The 25500-nt window shown below is 35.6% G+C and overlaps 1 protein-coding gene across 3 annotated transcripts in view; it reads left to right on the forward strand.

Moving 5' to 3' along the window:
- Positions 1 to 25500, forward strand: part of fhod3a (formin homology 2 domain containing 3a) — a 246692-nt gene that overhangs the window by 100982 nt on the left and 120210 nt on the right. For all 3 annotated transcript variants that reach the window (XM_088929080.1, XM_088929081.1, XM_088929082.1), the window contains exon 4: positions 25074 to 25141. In XM_088929080.1, the coding sequence (XP_088785206.1) occupies positions 25074 to 25141 (68 nt within the window). The remainder of the gene's footprint in view (positions 1 to 25073; positions 25142 to 25500) is intronic.

Below are 25500 nucleotides of genomic sequence, written 5' to 3' on the forward strand. Positions count from 1 at the left end.
TTTTAAAAGCAGATGTGTTTAATTAATTTTCAAAATGCATACAACGTACATTTTTTCTAAGTAATATAATTTTGTTTTCCTGTCTGCAAGGTACAAAGCATAGAAAATAGCCCTCCTCTTTCTCTGTTCCCTCCTCTCCCATAGCCATTCTTCTGTGGTTTTTTAATCAAATTTTGATGTCATAGTCATGTTGGGAAAGAATTTAGTATCTAACACTTTCATCATTTAAGTCGTCTGAATTCTAATAGTGTAGTAACGAAACAATAGTTACCAAACAGTAGTAACAAAACAACATCAGTGGTCTTGGTTTTCAGGGAGTTAACAAATTCTCACTGTCAGGAATGTATTCTTTAAATGTAAGTTGCTGTGGTTGGGCAGTTTCAGTCTTGGGACTAAGAAGGAGATTCAGTTTATTCTCTTATAACATGCATTACCTTTATGCTGTAACTCAGATAAAGCAGATTAATTATTTTCTCGTAGTAATTTGGAACTCCAAAGGGGGCAGCATAACATGACTCATTGTATAATTAAGCCTTCTGTAGTAATGTCAGTCACCCCAGATTTGCAAGAATTTACAAATCTTCTTTGTAAATTCTTAAGAAGGCTAGTCCCGAAGGATAGTGAGTTTGGTACTTGCTGGTGGTTGTACTTTAAGCATTCAGGGGTGAGTCTGAAACTTGGTTTAAATCTGGGGTCCAACTGCATAACTGACAGGGGATTTTATGCAAGAGGGGTAAGTATTCAGATATTTAAAACAGAATGTGCAAGTAAAATGTATTCACAATATCAGATAAATTAATTAGATAAATGGAAACAGTAGTTTATTAAGAAAAAGGAATACAGTACATAGTACACAGAGTTCATGCATTCTGTTAGGCTGAGCAGAGTTTTCTTATTAAATACCTTCAACAAAGTAGCTCTGTAAATCCTTGAGAGTTTCTGTGCTAGACAGAAGGCAGTGAAGTGACCTGGTATGAACCCAAGGAGTCTGTGAAGAGGAGTCTCCCTCAATTCCCTCTGACCCCAAAAGAGAAAGTTATTAATTTCATCTGCATTCTTTCTGGTTGTGGTGCAAAATGGTTTGTGTTGCTGTGACAGGTAGTGATGCTTGGTACCTGAAACCAATTGAAAAGGAAGATATTCAGACACAGAGGGGTGCCCAGGATCAAAGAGGTGAGACTGGAGTCTTGGGCCAGCAAAGATAAAATAACTAACACTTTTTTGATGTCTTCTCATGTCGCCTTTCTGATTCCATTTTAATTAGACTTTGCTTAAGGAAAGAAAAAGAACCATTTAACATGCTCAGGGTGACTGGAATTCTTAAGGTTTCTTTGAAGGTGTCAGAAATGTTAAGTGAAGTTACAAGTTGTCCAGGTCTTAGCTAGAGGAATGTCTGTAGATGCAGATCTCAGAAAAAAAAAAATGTTTTCTTGTATCCACTTACACTGCAACTGGTTTTGTTCTTTTTTGTTTTAAAAAGGAAATCTTGTTCAACGCTTTCGGAATACCTAAGGTGCTTTATAAGCTCACTTGCAGGGTGTTTAGATTTCATGCTTCAGAAAGTGTTCTAGCTTGTGTTGTACAGTTTGGTTTGTACAATGTTGTAAGTTTGGAATGTACAGAGTTTCAAGAATAATTTTTATGACCCTTGCACAAGCACATATGCCAGTAGACTGAATGGAAAACTGCCCATATTATTCATTTACAGAGTGTTTTCCAGTTTTGTTGTGGATTTCTTCCCTTTTTTATCAAACCTTTTGACAAATTATAAAAGCTAATGTTTTAGTAAGTATGCACTATGAAAGCTCTGGTTTTTACACGGCCAAACACACTAAGGATCATTTGCACAACATTAAAAGAAGGCATTAGTAAAATGATCTGTTAACATTGACTTGTGTTAATTGCAATTCTTGTTATCTATTCATGAAGAACTCCATGTTATTTTTCAAAAAAATTACTACTACTGTTCTTAATATAATGCTACTATTGGTGTATTAATATGATGAAATAAATGAATAATAATGTTCTTCTGTTTTAAGTAAAGAATTTGGCCAAATATTTCTGGAAAACTTAGCCTGTGGTCTGCTGTCATTAATAGGTTTAATTGTTCCACCTACATGCAGCAGATGCAACAGGACTGTATTCAAGAAAACACACTGAAGAGTCACATATAAAGTATAGAATATTTAAATACCAAAAAAATCTCAATTTGGTGCATTTTGTTTAAAACTTGTTTTTGTTACAAAACGACATATGGGGCCTCACAATTAGTTGAATCTGTAAAGATGTTTGCCTGAGTGCAGGCTGAGCTCTGTGGTTGTGGCTTCAGTCGGGTTATGTTACTCCCAGTCTGTGACCGGGATGCCCCAAGGGGCAGCACACACAATTGACTGAGTGCTATAGAGGACAGGGTTGGATAAGTCAGCCAGAGCTGACTTGGCTCTCAGTGACACAGCAACAGCCTCCACCTGCGGCCTCCTGGGTCCTTACAGTCATGTGGTGCTGTCGGTGTGGGTTGAAGCCCTGAAACTCCAGTATGGGTTGTGCTGCTTATGATGTGTTAAAAGACGAATGGCCTGAAGGATGGAACGTCACAGGAGTCTGCCTAGACTTCCTTGTGCTCTATTGATGTAGTCGTGAGGTAATATGTGAACACAGTTAGCTTTTCCAAATAAGATGGTTATGATAAATATAATTGGTGATAAACATACTATGGCTTTAGGTTTACGAGATGGAATGTTTTGGATTGGGCAGACAAAACATTGGAATATTATGGGATCGTGGCACCTGAGATTTAGTTCATTCCTTCTCCATAATCATTCTACCCATTCTACCATGAGGTTTTGAACTTTATAGAAAAGCTGTAAAAAATTCAAACTCACGTACCCTGGCGTTATTTTATTAAAGTCACACCGCTGAAACCTCCTTAAGTCCTGCCTAACTTTCAGTAGCCTAACTTTCAGTAACCTTCAGTATGAACCCGATGGTCACTCTGCTTTATTAATTTGCAGTTCTGTGTGAATGTTCCCTGCTGAAAGGACAATGTCAAACATAAATCTGAAATTCGCTGATGCCTGTGCATCTGCCAGACACCTAAGTGCAGTTTACAGCATTATGAGTCTTTAGTATGGAACAATTCCACTAAAGTTGTTTTTAAATTTTTATATATATATTTTTTGATTTTTAGATGTATGTTAGCTGTATTTACATCCCTGAGCAATCTACCCTATATTTACTGTGGAATATACAGTAGCTTGAACATGAACTTCCCAAAAGTATAAATAATTCATAAACTGTGGATTGTATTTGAATGCATACCTGTAGTTATGTCAGCACACACACATAATCAGACATGCATGCATACTGCTTCTAAAGCAATGTGCATGTTGTAAAGTGATCTTATATTAAAAGAAAAGCATAGACTTTTAAAAAAAATGATGTTGCACAATTGTTTTTTTTTTTTCTTTTACCCAAAAAGGTAAAGTTCTAGATAGTTTTGTCATGTACTGTAACTAGAATAGACACAGCCCAGGAAAAATAAACGCAATCCAGCCAACAGTGTTGCTGACATTTCTCTTTGAAATCAGATCAAGTCTTGTTGGTATGTACAGCACATACTTTCTCTGGTTCACTAACAATCAGTAAAGAAAAGGACTCATATGAAGATCTTGGGTGAAAAAATAATTGTAAGGACTCATTTTAAAGGTGGCCAGAGTTTCTCTGCCATTGACATTTTAATCTGATTTGTGAGTGAGATTTCGGAGTGAAGTATTTTGTTGTGACTTGACATCAGATAAAAGTACTACCATGACACATAAAGACAGGAATTAGTATACCCTGCTGACATGTTTCTATTAATCTTTCAGTGAAGCATCATGCTTTACTAGGTAGGTCGCGAGGTGGCAAAATGTGGGTTAAAGTGTGATGGGTAAAGGAATTTATTTTGCCAGTTGCATCTCAAGATTGACATTACAATAGTCCACTACAATTGACGGCACTGAGTGAGAGAAGCACATGAACATCGAAAAAAAATGAAAGACTTCCTTCTCTGTGGTTCTCTCCACTGGCAGAAGAGAGGAAAATGACAATGAAAGTAGAAAGTAGACCTGATTTCAATTCAAGTGAGTGTCTGGCAGATGAGGTGACAGTGCTAGCAGAGGAGACGAATGAACTCTAATTAGCATTTGGATTGATAGAATGAGATTCAGCAAGACTTGAAGGCGGGGCCAAGAGTGCACTTTTTTCAAACATGAGGAAACTATTTTGCTAGAAAGCAAATTGAAAAAAAAATGTCTCTCTGCATTACTGAAAAATAGACGGTTTGATTGAGATTGGCAGATCAGGAAGTCAGATAACACATGTTTGTCCCCTAAAAGATGGAAATCTATATGGCTAAATCTGGTGGCTGTAATAAAATCACAATGTATCTGTGCTTTTGGCAATAGCAGTTTCTTGTAGTTAACCACTATTTACGCGTTTATCTGTGATCTGTCTGTCATACCGTTTCTTCTATCTGAGCTTAAATTGGTAACAAGTGGAGTTTATTTCAGTTTATGTTTAATCTTATATAACAGTGGGCATCTAAATAAATTCTAAATGGCATTAAATGGAGGACAGTTTACCATAATTTCTCAATTCTGGAACTTCCAAGTTATTGTACCACAATGAATCATTTTCCGTTTAATAAAGCATATTTCAGAGATCTTCTGAAATGGTGTCAGAGAGTAATCAAAGAGCCAAAGAATTTTGGTGAAGCTGGAAGTATTTTGTGTAAGATGAAGGACAGGAGTCAGCAAAGCAGATGTGCTGCAGCTGTTGTTCACATTAATCACACTGATTAATGTGGGAGTAATACAGAATAATGGTGGGTCTAACAAAAAAAAATTAATGATGATGATCTCTGGATGTGCAAAACGAACAATCTGTGTATACTATTCTGTTTTAACCTAATAAACTATTCTGTTTTAACTTTTAACCTAATTTAAACAAAAATAGAAAAAAGTCTTTGAATTGCTCTACAACTACTTGCTGTAATACATATAATATGGAATAAAATTATAGAAGTTTTTAAAATTATCATATATTGATTAAAACTTCATTACGGATATTGTGACAGATTCTATCCTTATCCAGGGTGATACCAAAGGACTGTACATACAAAAACACATGATGAGCATACCATGAGAGGTAAAGCACAAGAAGCTTTATTGTTTTTCCTTTTCAGGTCAAACAGAAAACTGCACTCCAAAAAAATACAACCAGCACTAGAACTGTGCATGCCCTAACATCCTAGGATGTTGAGTGGTGAAGAAGCATACTTCACCACTAAACAAATTAGCTAATTATCACCCACTGTGAGACTATTTACACAGATTGGAGGCATTGCAGTGGCCTCTAGTGGCATGTCTGAGTTTCTGAAGAATGACTGGTAAAACAAATGTCTTGTGCTCAGCCAGAACACCATGAGCCAAGTCTACTAATTTTTGTGCCTTGTAGTACTTTAGACATTCTTTTGTTTTGCTTTTGTTATTCTACTTCTACGCTACGGTTGTTGGTTAACAGAGGCATAACTTGGGAAGTGGTTACAGTTCACTTGCAAATCACACCGTTCTACCATAAAGACAATATACAGTAGCCTCAGAGATTTGTTTGCAGTGCTATCTACACTAGAATACTGGAATATTGTTGACTTACTTGTGCTAGGAAAGGCTGATGATTATCTACATGCAATATAGACTTACACCAATTTAAGTGGAGGTGTGTGTCTGGACACAGACTCATCTGAAGAGACTGGGCTTTGGTTTCTATAATTAAATACAGCACTTAGAAGCCCACCTGTTGCTTGACTTTTTAACATTAGAGTACTGTATCTTGTGACAGCAAGGGTTAGCTAGGTCACATGCTTTGTAATTAAAAATACACTGTCTATTACACTTCTCTCAGGAGATGATTATTGACAACACTAGACAGACTTTAATCAAAATTAGTTCAAAGCCAATAGACAAAGGGTTAAAAACATAACTGTAAACAGCTCAGTGAAGTCCTGGATTCATAGGGCTCTGCGGTAGAGCTATCGTTTGATCACTGCACCACAAGTTACGAATAAGCAGGCTCTTCAGAGGTAGTTTACTGTAGTTGTTAGCCTTGTAAAACAACAGGGAGTTGCAGGAATAAAGTGATTAAATTAGTTCAACCCATTTTTAATGAACAATAATCAACATTCCCCACTGAAACATTGTAACAACACCTACAGACTTGTTTTGCTTCAAAGAGGATCGATATTAACATAACGAGTAATAATAAAAGCCTGCATGACAACATTTGTTGGCATGCACCATTGTGTGTGAAGAGGTCTGTGCAGTAATCCAGTTCTTAAATCTCAGACATTTGCATAGTAACAACAAGCAAAAGAGGTCATCTTTAAACAAGGAAACCTCAACAGTACAAAAATTGGATCTTTTATAAAGTATGGAAAGGCATATAAAAAAAATGTCAGGTACCGATTAAAACATTTTCATATACACAGTATATTTATTCTGTCACTTAAAGTAAAAAAAATAAAAGCTGGTTGACGAAAACAATCTGTGTGCTTTCTGTTGTGTTGTGCCTACAGTAGTTATGTTGTTGTGGCACAACAAAATTGTGATATCTCAAGTGTAACACATTTATTATTCCACTTATGACATTCTGTCTGCGGTACACTCATGAACAGTGTATACTGAAAAATAGTTCTTCAAACGTTATGCCCTATAAGTTTTCTTAGAATTTCACAGATAAGTGAAACCTGCAGACACAATTTACAGTAGCTATAAGTAAATCGGTGATAGCTACAATGGTGTTAAAGCATTCTGGTTTCCCTCAAACTTCAAAGTAAATATTCCACATGACAAATCCAGCTTTTTGTGTGGCCAGAGTCAGCGCTCCAATTCAAATCAGTGAAGTTTGTTGCTTTCTTAGCTCATCTGTCTCTCATCAATTGCCTGGATTTTGTTTTAGAAATTCCAAAAGAAAAAAGAAAGCTGAGTAAAAGAACACATAACGTTTATCAAAGCAGCATTGCCTCCATGAAGATCACCATGTCTTAAATCATGCTAAGGATTCTATCCCAGCAGCTATCGGTTATTATGTTCCAGACTCTTTGATGGTTGCTTATCTGAATCCCACTGTATTCTACTTGTCATCTTGTGTACTAACTTGTAAAGAAATGTAAATGAATTAAATGTGATCTCACTATTACCTACTAATGTTGCTGCTTAATAATTTCCACCTGACCTCAGTAAATATTTTTTATAGACCTGCTATTCTTGGGTGTTTTTGTTGAGCAAAGGAAAAGGATGAAATAATATCTAAAAAGACCCATATTATGTGGTTCCGTTCACGTTGGGAGGTCTAGATCACAGACAAGTTTCTTCTTAATTACTTCTGGTCTCTCCTGATAAATTGGAAACAGGACTGCTTTCAAAGAGATATATTTCAAAGATTCCATGGGTAAAGTAACAGTGGAAACTACATGACTTGTCAGAAATTGAAAAAAAGTGTCTCTCATAACTTTCTGGAGAATGGGTTTTCCTATCCTATTTTAAAATGAGTCTCCCAAACTACTGGTACTGTATACTTTGAGGTAATCCACTTTCACCTTGCAAAGACTCAGCAACCCTCTCCCTCTCTGTAATGTACTTTCAAATTTCATTGCAATCTTTTGTATCTAAAATACGTCTTACTCTTGGGAAACATAGTCTTACCCTTATATTCTGTACTTCAATCAAATAATCAAGGATATGAAGAAAATGTATCTTTTGTTCAAAGTTTGGGGTTATTCTTACCTGTTATTCTTACCTGAAATTGCTGATTATGTGTTTTTCATGTCTTGAAACCTGACTCTGCACACGGGGCAGAGTGAGGAAGTACTGGCAGACTCCTCCAACCTGATTGCTCATCTTCTAATAGATTTCAGGCAACACTCTACTAGAGATTCTTGCAGGTTGGATCTGCAAGTGCCTGGGAAACCATAGGTGTTCCCGTCTTGCTGGAAGCCTACAGAATCCTAGCCAGTTCATCCTGTTACGCACGTGTTGTACTTGTAGAATCCCGGTCACAATGACATTGTCAATGGCTTTGCCTTAGTCTCACACCTGTGGATCACAGAACTTAACCTGTCCTCAAAAGAGAACCTTTGATGGCTGAGGTACCTGGGAGTCTCCAGAATGCATTTTTATATTTTAATGGCTATGTTTATGATAAGCTACTTCTAGATCTGATACAATTACCAAATAAAAACATTACTGAGCTTGTATTGCTGTTTTCTCTTGCTACTGTATATGAGATGTTCACCCACCTGTACTTTATTCAAATGTTACTATAATAAATGAGAGGTTCATTATAATCTTTAGGTAGGTGGATATCTGCTGTATCCTTGATAAGACTATGCATTTCTTAAGATCAGTGTTTGCAGTTCAAATACAGGGCATCCAGGTGCCCAAAGGAATGGTTTTGTGATTTAGCAGGACAGCAGTTATGCTGCTTAAGTGAATTGTTCCTGTGTACAGACATAGCATGTGCTCCCTTCTTTTTTTGCAGCCATGAAACAAGGAGCCCACCCATGCAGTAACCCAAAGTGGGGGTGTGCTTTAACGAAGGAACACAGACATGAAACAGGAATTAAACATTTGCCCCCTTAAAAATTCAACTTACAAAGATTTTGAAAACAAACAGAGAGCAATGTATGCTCTTCTTTTAACTTAAATGGGATTCATCATTTCCTGCTGTGTTTTAGTGGAAGGGATTCAACTAGCCTATTTATACCACTTAGTTGTCATTGTGGTTTCGTCTAAAGGAAGTTATTTGAAAAGTTATTAATTTATACACAGGACATTGTGTGGCGTGTATTATGTAGAGGTGAAAAGCCAGCATTATCTAATGTTTCCCAGGTCATTATTCATTTAGACATGAAATGTAAACTCATTTTATAACATTTTGCTCTAGAAGTAGTCTGGTTTATTATCTGGTGTTCTGCTTCAAGTGTCTGATACTCAGAAAGTCTAGTAATACCAATTTGTCGGTGATGGAGCTTTGTATACCAGATTTCTACTTGTTGGTCATTGATTTTAATATTATGATTATTTATATTATCTAGGGAAACTTACACCTTACAATCATTGACAGCTGCCTAGTTTTATTATATTTTCATCAGATTCACAGTAGTAGTTTGCTTTTACTGTACATTTGTCTTCTTACCTTACTTGCACTCACTAAGAAAAGAGTGTACTGTACTGTATTTGAGCTGGGTGAGAAGATAGATCTTAAGTATTTACCATCACAGTTTTATGTTTATGTTTATGAGGCATGGCAGTACTCCAATTCTTTTCACACTGCTACGTACAGTACATACAGTATGCATAACAGTCTCTTTGTACTAACAAGGTTATTTGTGCCTTTTGTAACAGATTTATTCATAGTAAAGACATTTCCAAGCGCCATTTTTTTTTACATTTTTCAACCTAACGTCTGAATACTGCAATCACTTTAAGTTTGGGTTGTATCATTACCTCATAAAGATTGAATTTTCCAAGCTGGCTAAGCACTACCAGAGCTGGATGGGTTTCAGTTGGTCAACATATCATTAACCTGCTGCTCGTTAGTGACAACTAGGATGTGTTTCTAAAGAATTATTCTTAAGAAAATCAAAGTTGATATTGATTGTACAAGAACATGTTACAAGATATAATATAGAATGGTTTATTAGCAAAACAGGAGCCAGTACTCAGAATCTATTTGTAGTACTTTTGAGGCCAGTGTAGTCACCGTGTTAGTCATCATGATTTCAATCAAGAGAAACCATACCAAGAGAAGGAGATGTTGTTTTTAGCAGACCAGGTTATGTAAGGCCAACATACTGTACCTAACTGTAGAAAGAATCCTGGATATTTTTAAAAGCTGGAAAAATTACAATATCACAGTGTCCATCTGTTAGATATAACACTTCTAGAAAAATAGTATAGCTTTCGGCACACTGAAACCCAATTAACTGGTAAAACAAACAGTACAGGGAAGCTAAGAAAGGCATATCCCATTGCCTCTGGAACGTGCCTTTTCGAGAGGTTAGCAGACGCTGAATGTGCAGGAAAGGCAGCCATAAGGAGTGGTCATATCATGTCTTTGAGGTATCTATCCTTAGGGTGTGAAATTTACAATTGCCAGAAGGAGATTTAAGGAAGTGATTTTATTATCAGAGTTCTGAACCTTTTCAAAAGCGAGATTTAATTAGGTAATAAAAAAGAATTTTGCTATGTTGGATTTTCACAGGTTTTATAAGCAATCTGGTGAAGAAAAACATCTTCAGATTAAACCACTCTGGCCAGCCATATGGGCTGAGTCGGAATTCCATTGAAATTTGAAATATTTCTGTTTTCATTTTCTTTAGCACATACATACAGTATATCTGAATGGTTACAGAAAGCTGTGAAAACAAGTGATTGACATGAACATTGTTATGTCAATTCAGCTTTTTCCCAAGTGAAGAAATTTGGAACCCAGCAAAAATAAAATTCCTTTTCATGTGGCTTAGAGGGATCATCTGCTTCCTAAAACCCAAGACTACATCTTCCTGACATAAATGTTACAGATATCCAACTGTACATGACTTTGGGATTATCAATTTTCATAGGATATTATGTGAAGCATATTGTTAATAGTGTATATGTGAAGCGTATTGTTAATACTGTGTATCAGTCCTGTATTGTATTACAGTAGTCTTGCCAGTTTAAGTTTCTTTTTCCAGTACACAGCATTTTGTCTCAGTAACAGACTCCTTTCCCTAGTAGCCTGCAGACTTGTTTATCCCACAGAATTTCCTTAATGACAGCCCTGCTTACATTTCTAAATTATGACTTTGCCCTGGTAGCAGGGCACAGGGATTCACTAGAGATGGTTCTGAAAAACAAGAGTAGACGTATCAGCAGTTACTGCTCATGGCAATACCGGTCATTCCGGAGTCCACCTGCTCAAAGGATTTGTTTAAACAAAAACCTTTTTATTAAATAAAAAAGAACTGTTATATTTAGTGATTTATTCTTTGTCAAGTAACAGTCTTGATAACAACATTATAAAATTATAAGTATAGAAGTAGATATACACCAGATACATTTTTTATTATAAGTAGTTGTGTTGGTGGCTGTAGTTCGGATGTTATTATAATGATGTGGTTTACATCTTTATGAAGTTTGTACTTGACTTAAGCATTTTGACTTTAATATACTTGTAAACAAAGTTTACACACTTGATGTTTAATCTTGTTGTGGAATTTATACAGTACTGTAGATTCTGTTTTTACTTCCAGATCAGTTCAGGCTTCAAGGGGATTATTTTTACAATGAAAGCATTAAAGGTTTGATGGATGCCCTGTACTTTATAATGCAGTTATCATCATCTTATTAAACCCTGTTAGTTTAGTGGCAGAATCATTGCAAAGCTTTAATGACCTGTGTGAGTGTTCATATTTGTGAGAGCAATTTGAAAGTTCAGAGCACTTGAATTGAATTGCAGCAAAGTGGCAGTTCTCTTCAATATATTTTGTAGCTGTGCCTACAGAGTAAAATGCAGCTTCCCAATGCCCAATGGTATGGTCATTTAAGTTTAGCTATTTGTCATTCAAAACATTTCTTTAGGTTCTACTGTCAACATTGGAAGAAAAAATCTTCAATTTCAACATTGAAGTATATATCATTCAAAACATTTCTTTAGGTTATACTGTCCACATTTGAAGGAAAATCTTCTGTTTCAACATATGTGCTTCATTTTGTGGTTTTTGAGGGATAATTTTTTGATAGTTTTATGACTGGAGAAGCAGATGGTTTGTCATCTTCTCAGTTGTGAAGGTTTAGACAGTAACTTGTAGTTTATTTTTATACACACCAAATTGTAAAATGTATATTTCTATATTGTTAATTGTTAAGGAATCATGTTGAAGCACATCAAAAAACTAAGAGTAATATGTTTGAAATATAATGTTTGTTATGTCAGGACCTATAATGTATCAAGATCACAGTATGTTCTCAAGGATAAGTCTTGTATTTTTAAAAAAACTCCTGAAATTTCTGGTAATCTGTACTTTTTTTATTTTTGGGGGTTTTTACTTTTTTGAGAATTTATCCTTCAACACGTATGTCCCAGAACTGAAACCTTACAAAACCTCACCTTGACATTTTGAGGGCCCTTTGTATTGTATCTTTAAATCTTAGCGAGCAAGCATAAAAAATTGAAAATGTTTTATCCTCATTTCCAACATTTCAGATAGTATGTTGAACCAGATTTCATTTGTACAATGTCGGAAGAAGTTGATGTTTAAATCTTAAAATACTTAAATTATGAATTACAATGTGTTATTGATAACACACCACATACTGACATGATTCAAACTGTGCTTTAACCCAGCAATATAACGTTATGTATATTATGTTATATTATGTAATATAACAATATAACACCATCATTGTGCAAACTTGTCAATAAAAATATTTAATACCTTGTTGCCTGAAAAACACTATAATAATACCTTTTATAGCGTTTTTAATATCTATAGAAAGATGTCAAGTTATGGAAGATGTTGCATAGGGTCTCAAGCATTTGTCCCAGTGAAGGTCTGACAATGGCTTTTGACAATAAATACTTCAATTTAACAGTAACACAGTTCCAAAGTTAAAATGTTACGTGTGACATCCAGCCATTTTCCACTTTGCTCCAATGCAAAACTTTCAAGTTCAGCTGTTAAAAGCAAATGATGGCTTACCAAAGCAAAACCTCCCCTAATCCACAGAGCCCTGTGTATCCTCTGACTGTTTGGAACTGCTGAATTAGGGTGTTTTCCTTTCATATTTTCCTTCTCTGAAATCAATTATCAATGTTATGGTTTAGGGGGCTGGCACAATGCCTAAATCCTATGATTACTTGGCAAAAGAGTCTGGGCTGTGTGCCATCTAGGTCTCCTGGAAAGGCATGCTGGGAAAATAAGAAGAAAGTGACGTGTGACACAAGAATGTATTGTTCCAAACCGGAGTGAGTCAGAGATGCTCTAAGTTTCTCCTTTGCTTTTTAAAAAAATATATATTCCCTATTAGAAGAGAATGAACATGGGTTACAAACTTGTAAAATGTGCAATATAGTTTAATCTTATGTAGCTGGAGAAGCAGTCCATAAAAAGAATTGCACTGAAGTACTGGAGATATGATAGTTGCAATACAGTACGTTATTCCATCAGGGGATTTCTATGGTATTGTCTTTGAATGCTTTACACTACCATATTACTGCAGAAAAAAATGATTTGGTGCTAAGGCTTGTTTATGGTAATTATAAAAAAAACTTGGAAACACTTTTTTCTTCAGTTTTATTTGTACATATCGGTTTATTATTGTTCATTATATTTAACTATGTTTCGCCTCAGGCAGCTTCTTGTTACAAGTCAGGTTTTAATGTAACAACATTTTGGGGTTTTGTTCTTAAGTGTTCGGCGCATGCTTTCATCCAAAGCAACTTGCATTTTTACTGATTTATATAACTAGGCACTTTAGTGGAGTAACTGGATCAAAGTACTTTGCCCACAAGGGGTACAACAACGTGTGGCATGGTGGCGCATTGGTTAGAATTACTGCCTCGCAGCGCTGGATCCCTAGGCTCTCTCTGCGTTGGGTTCGTATATTCTCACCAGTTTTACACGGGTTTCCTCCGGGTGTTCCAGTTCTGTACCTCCGTCCAAAGACGTGCTGGTGGGTTAATTGGCTTCTGGGAAAATCGGCCTGGTGCGAGTGTGTGCAGTGTGTCTGTGTCTGTGTGTTTCCTGCAATGGACTGGCATCCCATCCAGGATGTATCCCACATTGCTCCAGTTGCTTGCTGAGATTTGGCTCCCCTGCAACCCTGAATTGGATGAAGCAGATAGAGAATGGATGGATGAATACAGAATATTTTCCTATTTACAGGACCAGAGCCTTAACCACTACTCCACACTGCTGCCTTAACACCTTTGTTATTAGAATTAGCCTTATTCAAGAGCAAATACATACAATATTTCTCTGGATTCAGGCAAAGGGGCTATATATCATAATTTTCTTTTTCTTTTCCTGGTAGGCTTTGTGTTACTAGTATGCAACAATATTTTTTATTAAATTACTCTTTTGAATAAACTGTCTGTGAGGAGATTTTTCCCTGTGCAGTTAATCAAATGGTATTTTTCGCTATATTAAAAGTATGATGTGTTCTTTATGTGCATGCAGGATAAGCAGCTGTAAGAGAGTTTCCTTTAACTGGTGACTCAGTTCCACATTTTTCTGCTGGCAGCTACATAATGTAATTGTCTGCCAAATTGTCTGGCAGTCCACGTTGCTTTTATAAAACCTTGTCTATAATCTGGAAGGGAAAATATTGAAAGAAACAGAATCACTTACTGCAAATATCTGCATGTTATTTCATCAGTGTTAGCAATATATACTTTTCTTATTACAGTATATTACACAGGTTCAAGAAAGTTTTTGAATTGATGACAATTCTGTCTTTTGGATGAATGGCTGAAGTAAGAGTAAAGCAGCAATGAACCTGTAAAACCATCGGTATAATGAGTGTTAACATAAAAGTGAATATTTATCAAATTTATCTTTCCTGCCTCCCAGTGTAGATGTGTTTTCTGTGGAGGGGTTACTAATTGTGCAGAGCTAAGAGAAATGTGGGGTTTGCCCAGCCTCCCTAACATTACGCCCTAACATTGTAATGAATCAGTTTACCCACAATGGTGCTAATCCCAAAATTTAATCTGGTGAAATTAAAGAACCATGTCATGATCAGCAACATTGTGGGTGACATCTACAGTATATACAGTAGGAATCAAGGGAACAGGTAAAGGTTAATTCCATAGAATGACTCCAATTGAGAAATGCTGGTCAGGGTAACATACTGTACATACTGTGAGATAATAAAAAGACCAGATCAAACTTTTTTGTTATTTTTTTACATCCCTAGAACATTCTAAAAAATAATATGCTGCTTGATTCAAAAAGATAAATGGTGAAATATGCATCATGAGATAATTAGCAAATATTTGGAACTACAGCCTGGAGAAGAATGAAACTGCTACAGTAGGTCATGTTTTTAAATTGTGTTTATACAGTATATAGAAATGTGGGAGTAAAGAGAACATCAGTCTCTCTTGTGGTAAATAGCAACAATGGATGGACAAAAATAATATATTAAAAATGAATTTACTAAGTTCCATTAAATCTGTGAGGTGTTTATGAAGTACAATATGTATTGAGTATGTGTTTCATTTGTATGCCATTTACAGAATATGCCCTGGGGTGGAAACCAAATCCTACTCTAAAATAAAGCCCACTCCACATAAAGGTTGCCTATAGATTAAAGCCTGTGCAGGCATCGTGTGTTTCAAAGCCCTGCGAAGCCTTAACTATTTGTTTTCAGTGAACAATTTCCTTTCATAGGCCTTGTGTTAAAGAGGTGAGGTTTATGTTGTGTTTACTTCCTCAAACCCTGTCTCAGTACAGGAGAATATTCTTGTAATTATTCATGTTTGATCTGTGCTTGTGGGAGGTCTGGATTGCCCCAGATGACTTCACGAAGTTACTCATCATATACTGCCTGCGGTGCTCCTGCCATTGTCTTTAATCAAAAAAGGTAACAAATAATTTTCACTGTAATAGTACTCAGCAGGGTGCATGTGAATATATTTCTCAAATTATATTAAATGACCTGAATTGAACACTTAATACTTGATGTTGGTTATAAATACAGAAAGGGTGTGAAATCTTAATAATACAGTACATGATATTCACACTAATGTGTCATTTTCTTTGAAAAATGTTTGTTAAAAACTAAAAGGTACCGAAAACATCAAAAGCTTTGAATACAACTTTCTTCACTTAACAAGGGAGAAGAAACAAGCAGAATGCTTATACTGTAGGTTTAATTTTTCTCATTTTTGTGAATATCATTTTAAATGTTATCTTTTACAGGTGAACAGAGTATAGTACGAAACTAATGCAACATTGTAGATTGCATTGTATATACAATGCATATTGCTGGGATAGGCTCCGGTTCCACTGTGGCTCTGAATTGTACAGTATCAAGTGGTTAGAAAATGCCTGTATAAACTTTGTTAGTATTGGAATCAATATTCTGTCCACCATCATCCCAAAATGACATTAAGAATACATTGCTATATAAGTCATAAGTATATAAGTTGCTAAATAAGCCAAAGATGGTGCTGTTACAGCTATACTGCAATATTCTTTCTCTAGTTTTATTTATCTGCTGTGACTTTAGTCATGACAAGGTGTCCTTCTCAATAAAGGCTTGCTACTTGACCCAAGCCAAGTGATACAAATATTGAGTTTGGATGGGGTCAGACGTATTTTGCAATGCATACTGGGCTTGAAAAATAATACTCCCCTCTTTCAATGATATTTCATTTTATTCATTTTATTGAATCTCTATAAATGTCTACACATTTTTTAAAGTGAAGATGTTTAATAAAAATTTCCACGCTCAAACCAAATGCTTTTACAGGGTCAAGAAGTTAAGCCTCATCAAAAACTGAAAAGCGGAAAACAGCCAAGCTTGTTAAAATATGGTGGAGATGGTAATCCACCTGAGTTAGTTTGGTTTTGGTTATGATAACACTCCAAAGAATGTTGGTTACAGCTGGGCTCAGAATTTTAGTTGTTAGTTTTGATTTTGAATTTAGAATTTTTTCTCAAGCCTGATTGCACTGAAGCGGACTCGTTTAAACTTAACCCCAGAGAGTAGACTGACTTAATCTTAGTTCAGGTGGGTAGCTGCCTCAGCATGTGTACTGTAGGCTGCAAAGGAACAAGTAATAGGTTTATTCCATGCTGAAACGAGAAGAAAGAAAACACAACATTTCTGCTGTGGAGCCTTCTTTGGGTGTCACCCAAAGAAGGCTCCATAGCCGAAACATTGTATTTTCTTTCTTCTCGTTTCAGCACGACTTAATCTTATAGACCTGTAAGCCGAAGACATTGCTCCATCCTGAAGCAGCATTTCCAGAGAAGACAGCTGCTTTAAGTACAGAGGGGTAGTCCCAGGTGTTAATTTTCGTTATTCCTGTTTTGAGCCAAACACCAGATATACTAGTCACAGCTGTGGAGTGGTGGCTCCCAAGAGCTTGCTCAGCAACACCCTGGCTAAAAATGATGTGGCATTTGACCCCTTGCTGTGAAATGTTGCCATGGTTAACAACAAACTTGATCTTCTGTGTGGGTGGGATTTGTTACTAACTGACCAAGCCCAGATTTGTGCTACAATGCTATAGTCAAAGGCAAAATGTGTCACACCCTTGTGTAAAATGTGTTGTTTAATAAGTAAAAACAATTATCATACATTATCACATATTTTGAGTTACGGTAATATGCTAAAACTATACTAAATTATAGTCCATTCTTTACCTTTGTTATTCCGCTTGTACAGAGCCTTGCTCAGAAACCTGAGTGTTCAAATGGAAACCTCTGAGGGTAATGTAAAGTACAGTAAATGTAAAAAAACTGGAAAAACTGAAAAATGTTTATTTTAGAAGAATTTATATTTCAGCAATGTAAAACGAATCTGCCTCAGCTATCAGCATTCTTTTTACATAATGTATTATGCGCCACTATATTAAAAAAACACACCCTTTCAAAGCTTATTTTTTAAAAGAGAAAATTGAGTTGTTAGATTATAGTACTACACATCTGTCTTACAAATATACAAAAAAACTATAATTAAAGTTTGAAAGAAAAACAGTCTGTTAAGTATGACTTAATTGAGAAATACTAAAGCAAACTTTAAATTTGTATGGGATTCACAACAGTGTCATATTCCTCTTTTTATTTATTGCACTGAAGTTTTTTTATTTTGGTTGAAACATAATGGTCATTTATGCTATTGCTGTGAAAATGAGGACCTTTTCGGTCATATATTTTGTTTTTCTCACATCAAAGCCAGCTAAATGTCTTCTTTTATGAGTTGTTTGGTAGGGCCTAGTTTGTGGTCTTAGGACATCTTGCTTTTTTGTGCTTTTCTGTAAGCTGTATTTAAAAAATAAAAGAGTGCCTGCCAGCCCAAATAAAAAAGAGAATAAATATCTTTTTTCCATAGACATTTTTGTTTAACTTTGCTTGTCAAGGAAACAGCAGTCAGATTGGCATTCTGTTTGTGTCCTGCAATATATTCTGATGGAAACTTCCTGGGCTTCAAAAACGCAAGCATTGAATATTTATTCATACTAATAAAATATTTAACTGCGTCTCTTTTAAAGTCATTTTTGTGAAATTCTGAAATGTATTATTACATTCAAACATGCTTGACACATAATTGCAAAACCGTCTTCGCTAAAGATAGCTGCAGAACTCAGTGCTGGTCAGAATGCTAATGTATGCTGGGATTCTGTGAATGTTGCTTGAGAATAAGTGTGAGACAGGCAGGAGGTGTTACAGCATATATTGGACATGACCTGGAAAACGCTTCCATTCTTACTTACTCCTAATGATTGCAAAAGCACACACACCCACCACTTCTGAAAATACCCAAGAAATCAGATGGAAAAGTAAATCATTAGCTTAACACTTTTTGGCTGCTATAATCCTTGTGCTCTGGAATGTTAATGAGTTCTGTTGGTTGGCCATGAAAGAGAAAGTGGAGTGGGAGCTGAAGTAGAGCAAGGTGCCTATGACAGTTTGACTGGCATTTGACTGACTTGCCTGGGCCCTACTTGTTTTGGCAATCACAGACAAGAGAAACATAAATATTGTTACTTGGTGGCAGATCAGTTTAACACCTGGATAAATCAGAATGTCTTTCTCATCTCCCACTCGTAGAGATTGTGTGCTGTTGGTGTGGTCGTAGGGATCTCTCTAAATAATGCAGAGTAGGAGGCAGTTGCTTTGTTATTATTGAAGATTTTAGCTGTTATCTGTTTGGTCACTGATACATTGAGCATTTATGTACTACAGGTATATCTATTAATATGTATTTTTAGTATTTACAAATTGGTTACAAGTTTACAATTGGTTATGTTTTCGTTTTGTGAAATACAGTTACATTAAATTCCATCAAAGCTACATGCTGTACATAAATTAATATGTAACACTATATTTTACAATATTAGTTGAATACATCATAAAATCCCCTGGAATTTTTCTGCTCTCTTACTCTTTCTCCTACACACCAGTAGAAGGCTCCATGGCCAAAACATTTTCTTCTATCTTTCTATCTTTTTATTTTTCACTATGGAATTAACTTCTGTTTGTTTGTTTGCAGTTCTCACACTGATATACTGTAGCTCCCCACTCAAACATCAAACAGAATATGTGTCTTTGTTAATTTCGGAATATAGCGTGTTCCATATTATTGCAAGCCTAAAATATACTAAAATGAATAAAAAATGCAAAAAATGCTATTATTATTATACTTTTGTATAATTCAGTATATGATTCTAGATCTCTTGTTATGTAGATTTTTAAAATATACATAGAAATCGCTGGAGCTCAAAATCATGTACTGTAGCATGAAATTCAATAGGTCACTTAAGCATGGTTATAAAAAGAGAAGGACATTTTCCCATTACTGGAAATAGATTGCTTTATCTAAGAATAGGGGTGTTAACCCCAGTGACCTGGCTTACTTTCACCCTAGATTTGCACAGTCTAAGTTCCTAACGTTTGCCCTTAATTCAACCACTGAAGCAGTTTCTCACTGCTCCACCTGATCTGCTACTTAGTGCTGCTATTGGTGTAGAATGACGACTGCTTGTCAAGCAGCTGCACTTCAATAGCAGATGGATTGAGTCCTTTCTAATGTAGCTCTTTGAGATGTACAGTAAGCTTTTACTGTATATAAATGTGATGGATCATTATTACTGTTATTGTTATAATCCAACCTGTTGAATTACTGCTGTACTTCAGTGTCAAATGTGTTCCAGAAATCACCATAACAATAAAATGTGCAAAAACACTTTAGAATAAGGACCTAAACCTAATAAGTTCCAAAATAAAACTTGCAGCACCAAAATGGAAATCTGAAAATTCCAGATGATGAAACAAGCAACAGATCCATTTCTTGATGGCACTGGAGCAGCATGACACATTCATCTATTTCTAATCTGGTTATTTGTTGTGGGGATTAATTCTAACCATATAAGCAAAACCTTGTATGAATATGTGGTACAAGCAAGAATGCAGTATATATTATTTTGTACTTATCAGCAACAAAAATATAGGTATACTGTAGTACAGTATATGCAGGGAAAACATCATAATGCAGACTTACCTCCTGCACCTTAAGATACATATTAAAGTTAAAGCCCCATTTTCCTTTATTGTAATTATTGGTTTTGTGTGCTATAGCTGAAACAGAATGCTCTGACCACATCAGAATCCAAAATGAACTCTATGCCCCGTTCATTTGAGGTTATGGAAAAAAAAAATAAACCGTGAGGTCTTTCTCTGTACCCTGGAAGGGGGAAAATGAACTACCAGAGTTGTATGTTTTTCCTGTAATGTACAATTCATTTGTCTTTGTTGATTTTATTTTTGCTTGAGGTAGCACAGTCCTAAGACTTGACAGAAACTCAGGAGGGATGACTTCCTTTCAACAAAAAATTATATATATATGCATTCCGTACACTTATTTCCTGAGGCAAAAGCCAGACTGACCAATGGGAATGTGTGTCAAGTTCAGCCACTGTGCTGTATATATTATGGAGTTAGCTGGTACAACTGGATGACAGAGGACTGCATTTGACTGTCTGTTTTCAGAGTTCAAGGTGTTGATCTATAGCATTAACCCAATTGTTTCTCTTCCATCATTCTGTGGCTTAGAAAAGCCACAAAATAATATATTTTTTAACACAGTAAATTTCCCTCATTGTTACAAGTACCCCAAGTATGTTTATGTTAAGCCTCGAAGTATTATACCATACAGGTAGCTAGAAAAGTACAAATAAAGCACAGGGTGGATCTCAGCAAAACCTGTCCTTAGGGTCCTTACTGTGCAGCAAGGAGAGAAAGATCAGTAGAAGTTCTTTTCTATATGGTCACCAGTAATCCTGTGCAATCTTTGAGCACCCTGTCCATGGAAAGACACAGTATTGCAGATGGATAGTTTTAGATGGCTCCTGACAAGATACTTCGGATACTTGTTCAATTATTAAGAAAACACAGATAAGTTGGTTTGATTTAAAACTAAGCTTTTGTAATTAAAAAGACCAAGTAGCACTCCAACTCAGGCTTGTAGGCCTGGACTTGTGGACTGCCTTGTTGAGAAAAAAAATACTTTTTTTCTTGGTTTTGCTCTTTTTTTTACTGTATTCAATGAGAATTTCAGTCACAATGCATTTGAGAATGACTTCAAAAACTGAATAGGTCTTGCTGCCACACAGCTGCCACACACTGCCACACAGTGCTCTGTTTGTGTCTTCTCCTTTGTGTTGCAGTACTTAATCTTTATGTCTACATGAAAGGCTGCTCCTTTACTTATAAGAAGTAACTTTAAAAACTGTGAATTAATGCTGAATTGCATTATTGCATTTTATGTTTTTGAAACAAAGCTTTTTTACCTATTTTCACTACATATTTTCACTTTCTTGAGGAAAGAACAAGTCATCTTGTCTTCTGCTGTAACATCCAACAGACTGTAGAATTCACTATGCTGTCAGAATTATAAACAGAGCTGCCCAACAGTGACACACACTGGCAGGGAGATGTCAGGAGAGCTATAGATTGGCTTAAGTGGTTCTCTGGTAAAAAAAAAGTGATCATCAAAACTTTGACACTGGTTATCCCTTTTCTCAAACAAATTACACTTTTGTTAGAATGTGCATTTAATCACATAAACACCTCTTAAAAACAATATGTTTTCATTTTCAGATGTTAATTTATTGCACAACATAAGCTTGTGCTTTCAATATACTGTAGTTTGTTTTTTCCATTATTAACTTTGTGCTGGAAACATCATTGCAGTTTGCACCATTCATATGTTCTCTCTAACTGTTGTACATGTTACCTACAGTACAATCAACTATGATGGAATTTGTGTTGTGTGTTCAGCTACTGTACACTGGTGGGTAGTTTTTTCCCCACCTCCACTTCCTTAACCCCTATCACTATCATTGTTATCTTAGTTCAGCCATGTCTGTATAGCATAATTTCTGCATAGAAATAAAAAGAAGTTTATTGATTGCTATCTTAAGTAATATCATAGTAAAAAAAATTTAATTACCTGCAAAACTAGAAGTAGTTTCTAAAATGGTATTTTAAGCCAATAATGAGTTCATTTAGCTTCTTAAGAGCTGAGCTGGAATGAAATCCTGTTGACAGTAGTGTTCTGGGACCAGGATTGGACAAACCTATTCTAAACACTCTAAGATCTAATGTGAAATAATAATTGTTATATCTGTTAATCAGTTAAAGCAATATGTCTCTAATGTAAGGCGACATTTGTATCCTTTCTGTTTCTTTTTCTTACATCACACTGTTGTTTAATATAATCACTTTTGAAAATCAGTATCTATGTAAACAGACATCAAAATCTCAATAAATTAAAGTTAGCTTTTAAATGTGCTTCTAAACCAAGTCCACATTACTTGTGTCTTGAAACTTAGCATCCATTTCTGATACCTCTATTTTTAATGTTCATAGTGATCCTGCGACAGATATAGAGTACTAAACAGTTTAAGTTGTCTGTTTCTAGCGTGATCATTAATCAAAAAAGTACTAATGTGAGATCTCTGTAGTAAACAAATCAGTGTGCTATTGAATTACTTAGAAAATAATTATAATAATAAGTTATGTCGGACCTAAACTAAAAAGTCCTACATACCTGTAGGTTGTGTAAGGGACTGTTCCAGAAATTTCTAGATCCAAACCTTGCTCTCAGTCTCATAATTAAACCTGAGGTCAGAATTTGCTCCATAATCCTGGCAGCTAGCCACAGACTCCCTTGCAATTTAAAAGTTTCAATGCTGAAATAATTCGGTATAACAGTCATAGTATTAATTTAATGATTTTAGGACAATTGCTAGATAACAAGCTTCAGAATCCCAAAACATTGTTTTTGTGGAATTCAGTTAGCCCCTGCATTTCACAGTAGGTAGGGGAGATCATTGTAATGGTCTCAATTGATTAAACTTTATTAGAATTATCAAGAAAGGTATAAATCGAGGAATAAACTTGTAATTTAAGGACTTTTAGAGGTTTCTGTACTGAATTGAGATATAGGGTGTTTGCGATATCTTTTATTTTTTAGCAGTTTCTTTTAATTAGGAAGTAATTTACTTCCTGCATGAACACCTACATTACATGTTTTTATTTCTGTCTTTGTTGGGACGTCAAATTTTTTTTAACTGATATTATGAATTCTGACAAAATGAGACTATACAAAGAGTAAAAATACATCTGAAACAAACAGCCACTTTCGATTTAAAAGGAGAAACCACTTCCACAAAAAAGACATTTACATTGCACTGACATTCCTACATTATCCCTTATAAAGAGTTGCTATGTTTATGAGGAACATTTTCTTTCCTCACACTGATAGTAATACATGCCCACACACATAATCACCTCTACTCACACATACTCTCACACAGATGTACAATAGTGTACAGTACAAAGAAAGAGTCTAGTATCCTGAATAGCGGTCTTAAGCCAGGAGTCAATGTACCACATGTACTTTTTGTCACCATCTATAATCATCACTGTCAGTGGAAAGCTATCCAGCAGGTCTGGTGGACTATAGCAGAAATATTCAGGCTTTAGCACGAGATTACACAGGCTCTGATTGAAGGTGTTCTGGCTAATGTTAGAAAGAGCCACATGCCAAGGTGCCTCAATGCCAAAAGAATTAGTGCTTCAGAAATGGATAAGAAAGCAAATATATCTTTTTAAACCTTTTCCCTCTTGGGGTTTATTGCACCCTTTTATTTTTAAAATGAAAACTCAGGCTTTCAGCACCAGAAATATAAAAGCACAAAATTTACAGAATTGTGTAATTGTATGTTTTTTCTTCCCTAAAAAAATCTGGAGCATGACTTTTACCAACTTTAAAACACATTTTACTCTTCACTGAAAGTGGAAGTGGTGCTGTGTCAGTGTCCACTATACAGAAAGATCCTTCTATTAAACCATTTCAGTATGAAACTTCTTGTCTATCCTGTGTTTAATTTATTCTGGCCTTTATAGATGCTGTTTCAGAATTCCTTCAAACTAAGTGTATTTGGTGGCCATGAACACTTCATTACATTATGAAATGACTGACTGAAAACAAGCATACTTCAAAGACGTATTGGTAACACATCAGTTCAGGGGTTGCAAATGAAGTTATGAATGTATTGTAAATAAAGTTTATATTTCATGTTTATATATTTAAAATTCAAATAAAGCAGTATCAATATTTCTTATACCTGTTTGCAACAAGATTAAAAGCAATTTAATATATTGTTTGTAACGTTATATCAAAGACCTAAACATACGACATATTTTTATGTGGAACAAAGAAGTTTGAGTCTCATCGCCTGTATCCAATAGGCACAAGGCAGGATACACCATGGACGGGATACCAGTCCATTGAAGGACCAAGCAAAGACACAAACATGCACACACTCACACCAGGGACTGTTTTCCCAGAATTAGCCTACAGTACCAGTATGTCTTTGGATTGTGGGAGGAAACACACCCAGAGCACCCAGAATAAACCCAAAGCCAATATGGGGAGAACACATAAACTCCACACAGATAGAACCCTATGTCTGGAAGTGAACCCAGGTCTCTAGTGCTGTGAGACAGCAATCCTAACCACGCCACCGCCGTGCTGGCCAAAAATAATGTTCTATTGAAATTTTTAAAGGTACTTTAAAACTGCTATTTCCTAACCATCCTGATAGCTGCTCTTGAGAGACAACACCCTTATACCACTTTCAGTATCTTATTTTTATTTCTTGGCTTGTATTTTATCTCACCAGAAATATGCTCTAACCTCTGACAAACTTTGGCTAAATGTGACTTTTTTTTTCTGTCTCTCCTACAGAAAAACTCTACAACTCCAATGGCCGGGAGCTGCGAAGGGCTCTGTTTTCTCTGAAACAGATTTTTCAGGTAAAATCAGTGGGGTGTTTGCTTGTGTAGGCAACACCTTTTTGAAACACCCTCATTGTCAGCACACAAATGGCTTGGGGCACTGCAGGTCTTTAATGTGGTTATACAGGGAAAAACCCAGGGATGAAGTAAAAATGTCTCATGTAATATAGCTTTAAAAAATGTGTTTACCTATCAGAAACAAATTTAAACTTGTTTAAATTATTCCACATGCTTTTCCAAAGAGCAGAAATAGTATTTGCCATACATTCTTAAAATATAAGGTAAAATATTTTTAAAAAGTTAAAGATATTGCAAAAGAATAATCCTCTTTAGCTTTGTTAATGCAATCATAAGTAAGTCGTTAAGCATACACTTTA

Source organism: Atractosteus spatula, chromosome 12 (assembly GCF_055471065.1).
Source record: "Atractosteus spatula isolate fAtrSpa1 chromosome 12, fAtrSpa1.hap1, whole genome shotgun sequence".
Lineage (NCBI taxonomy): Eukaryota > Metazoa > Chordata > Actinopteri > Semionotiformes > Lepisosteidae > Atractosteus > Atractosteus spatula.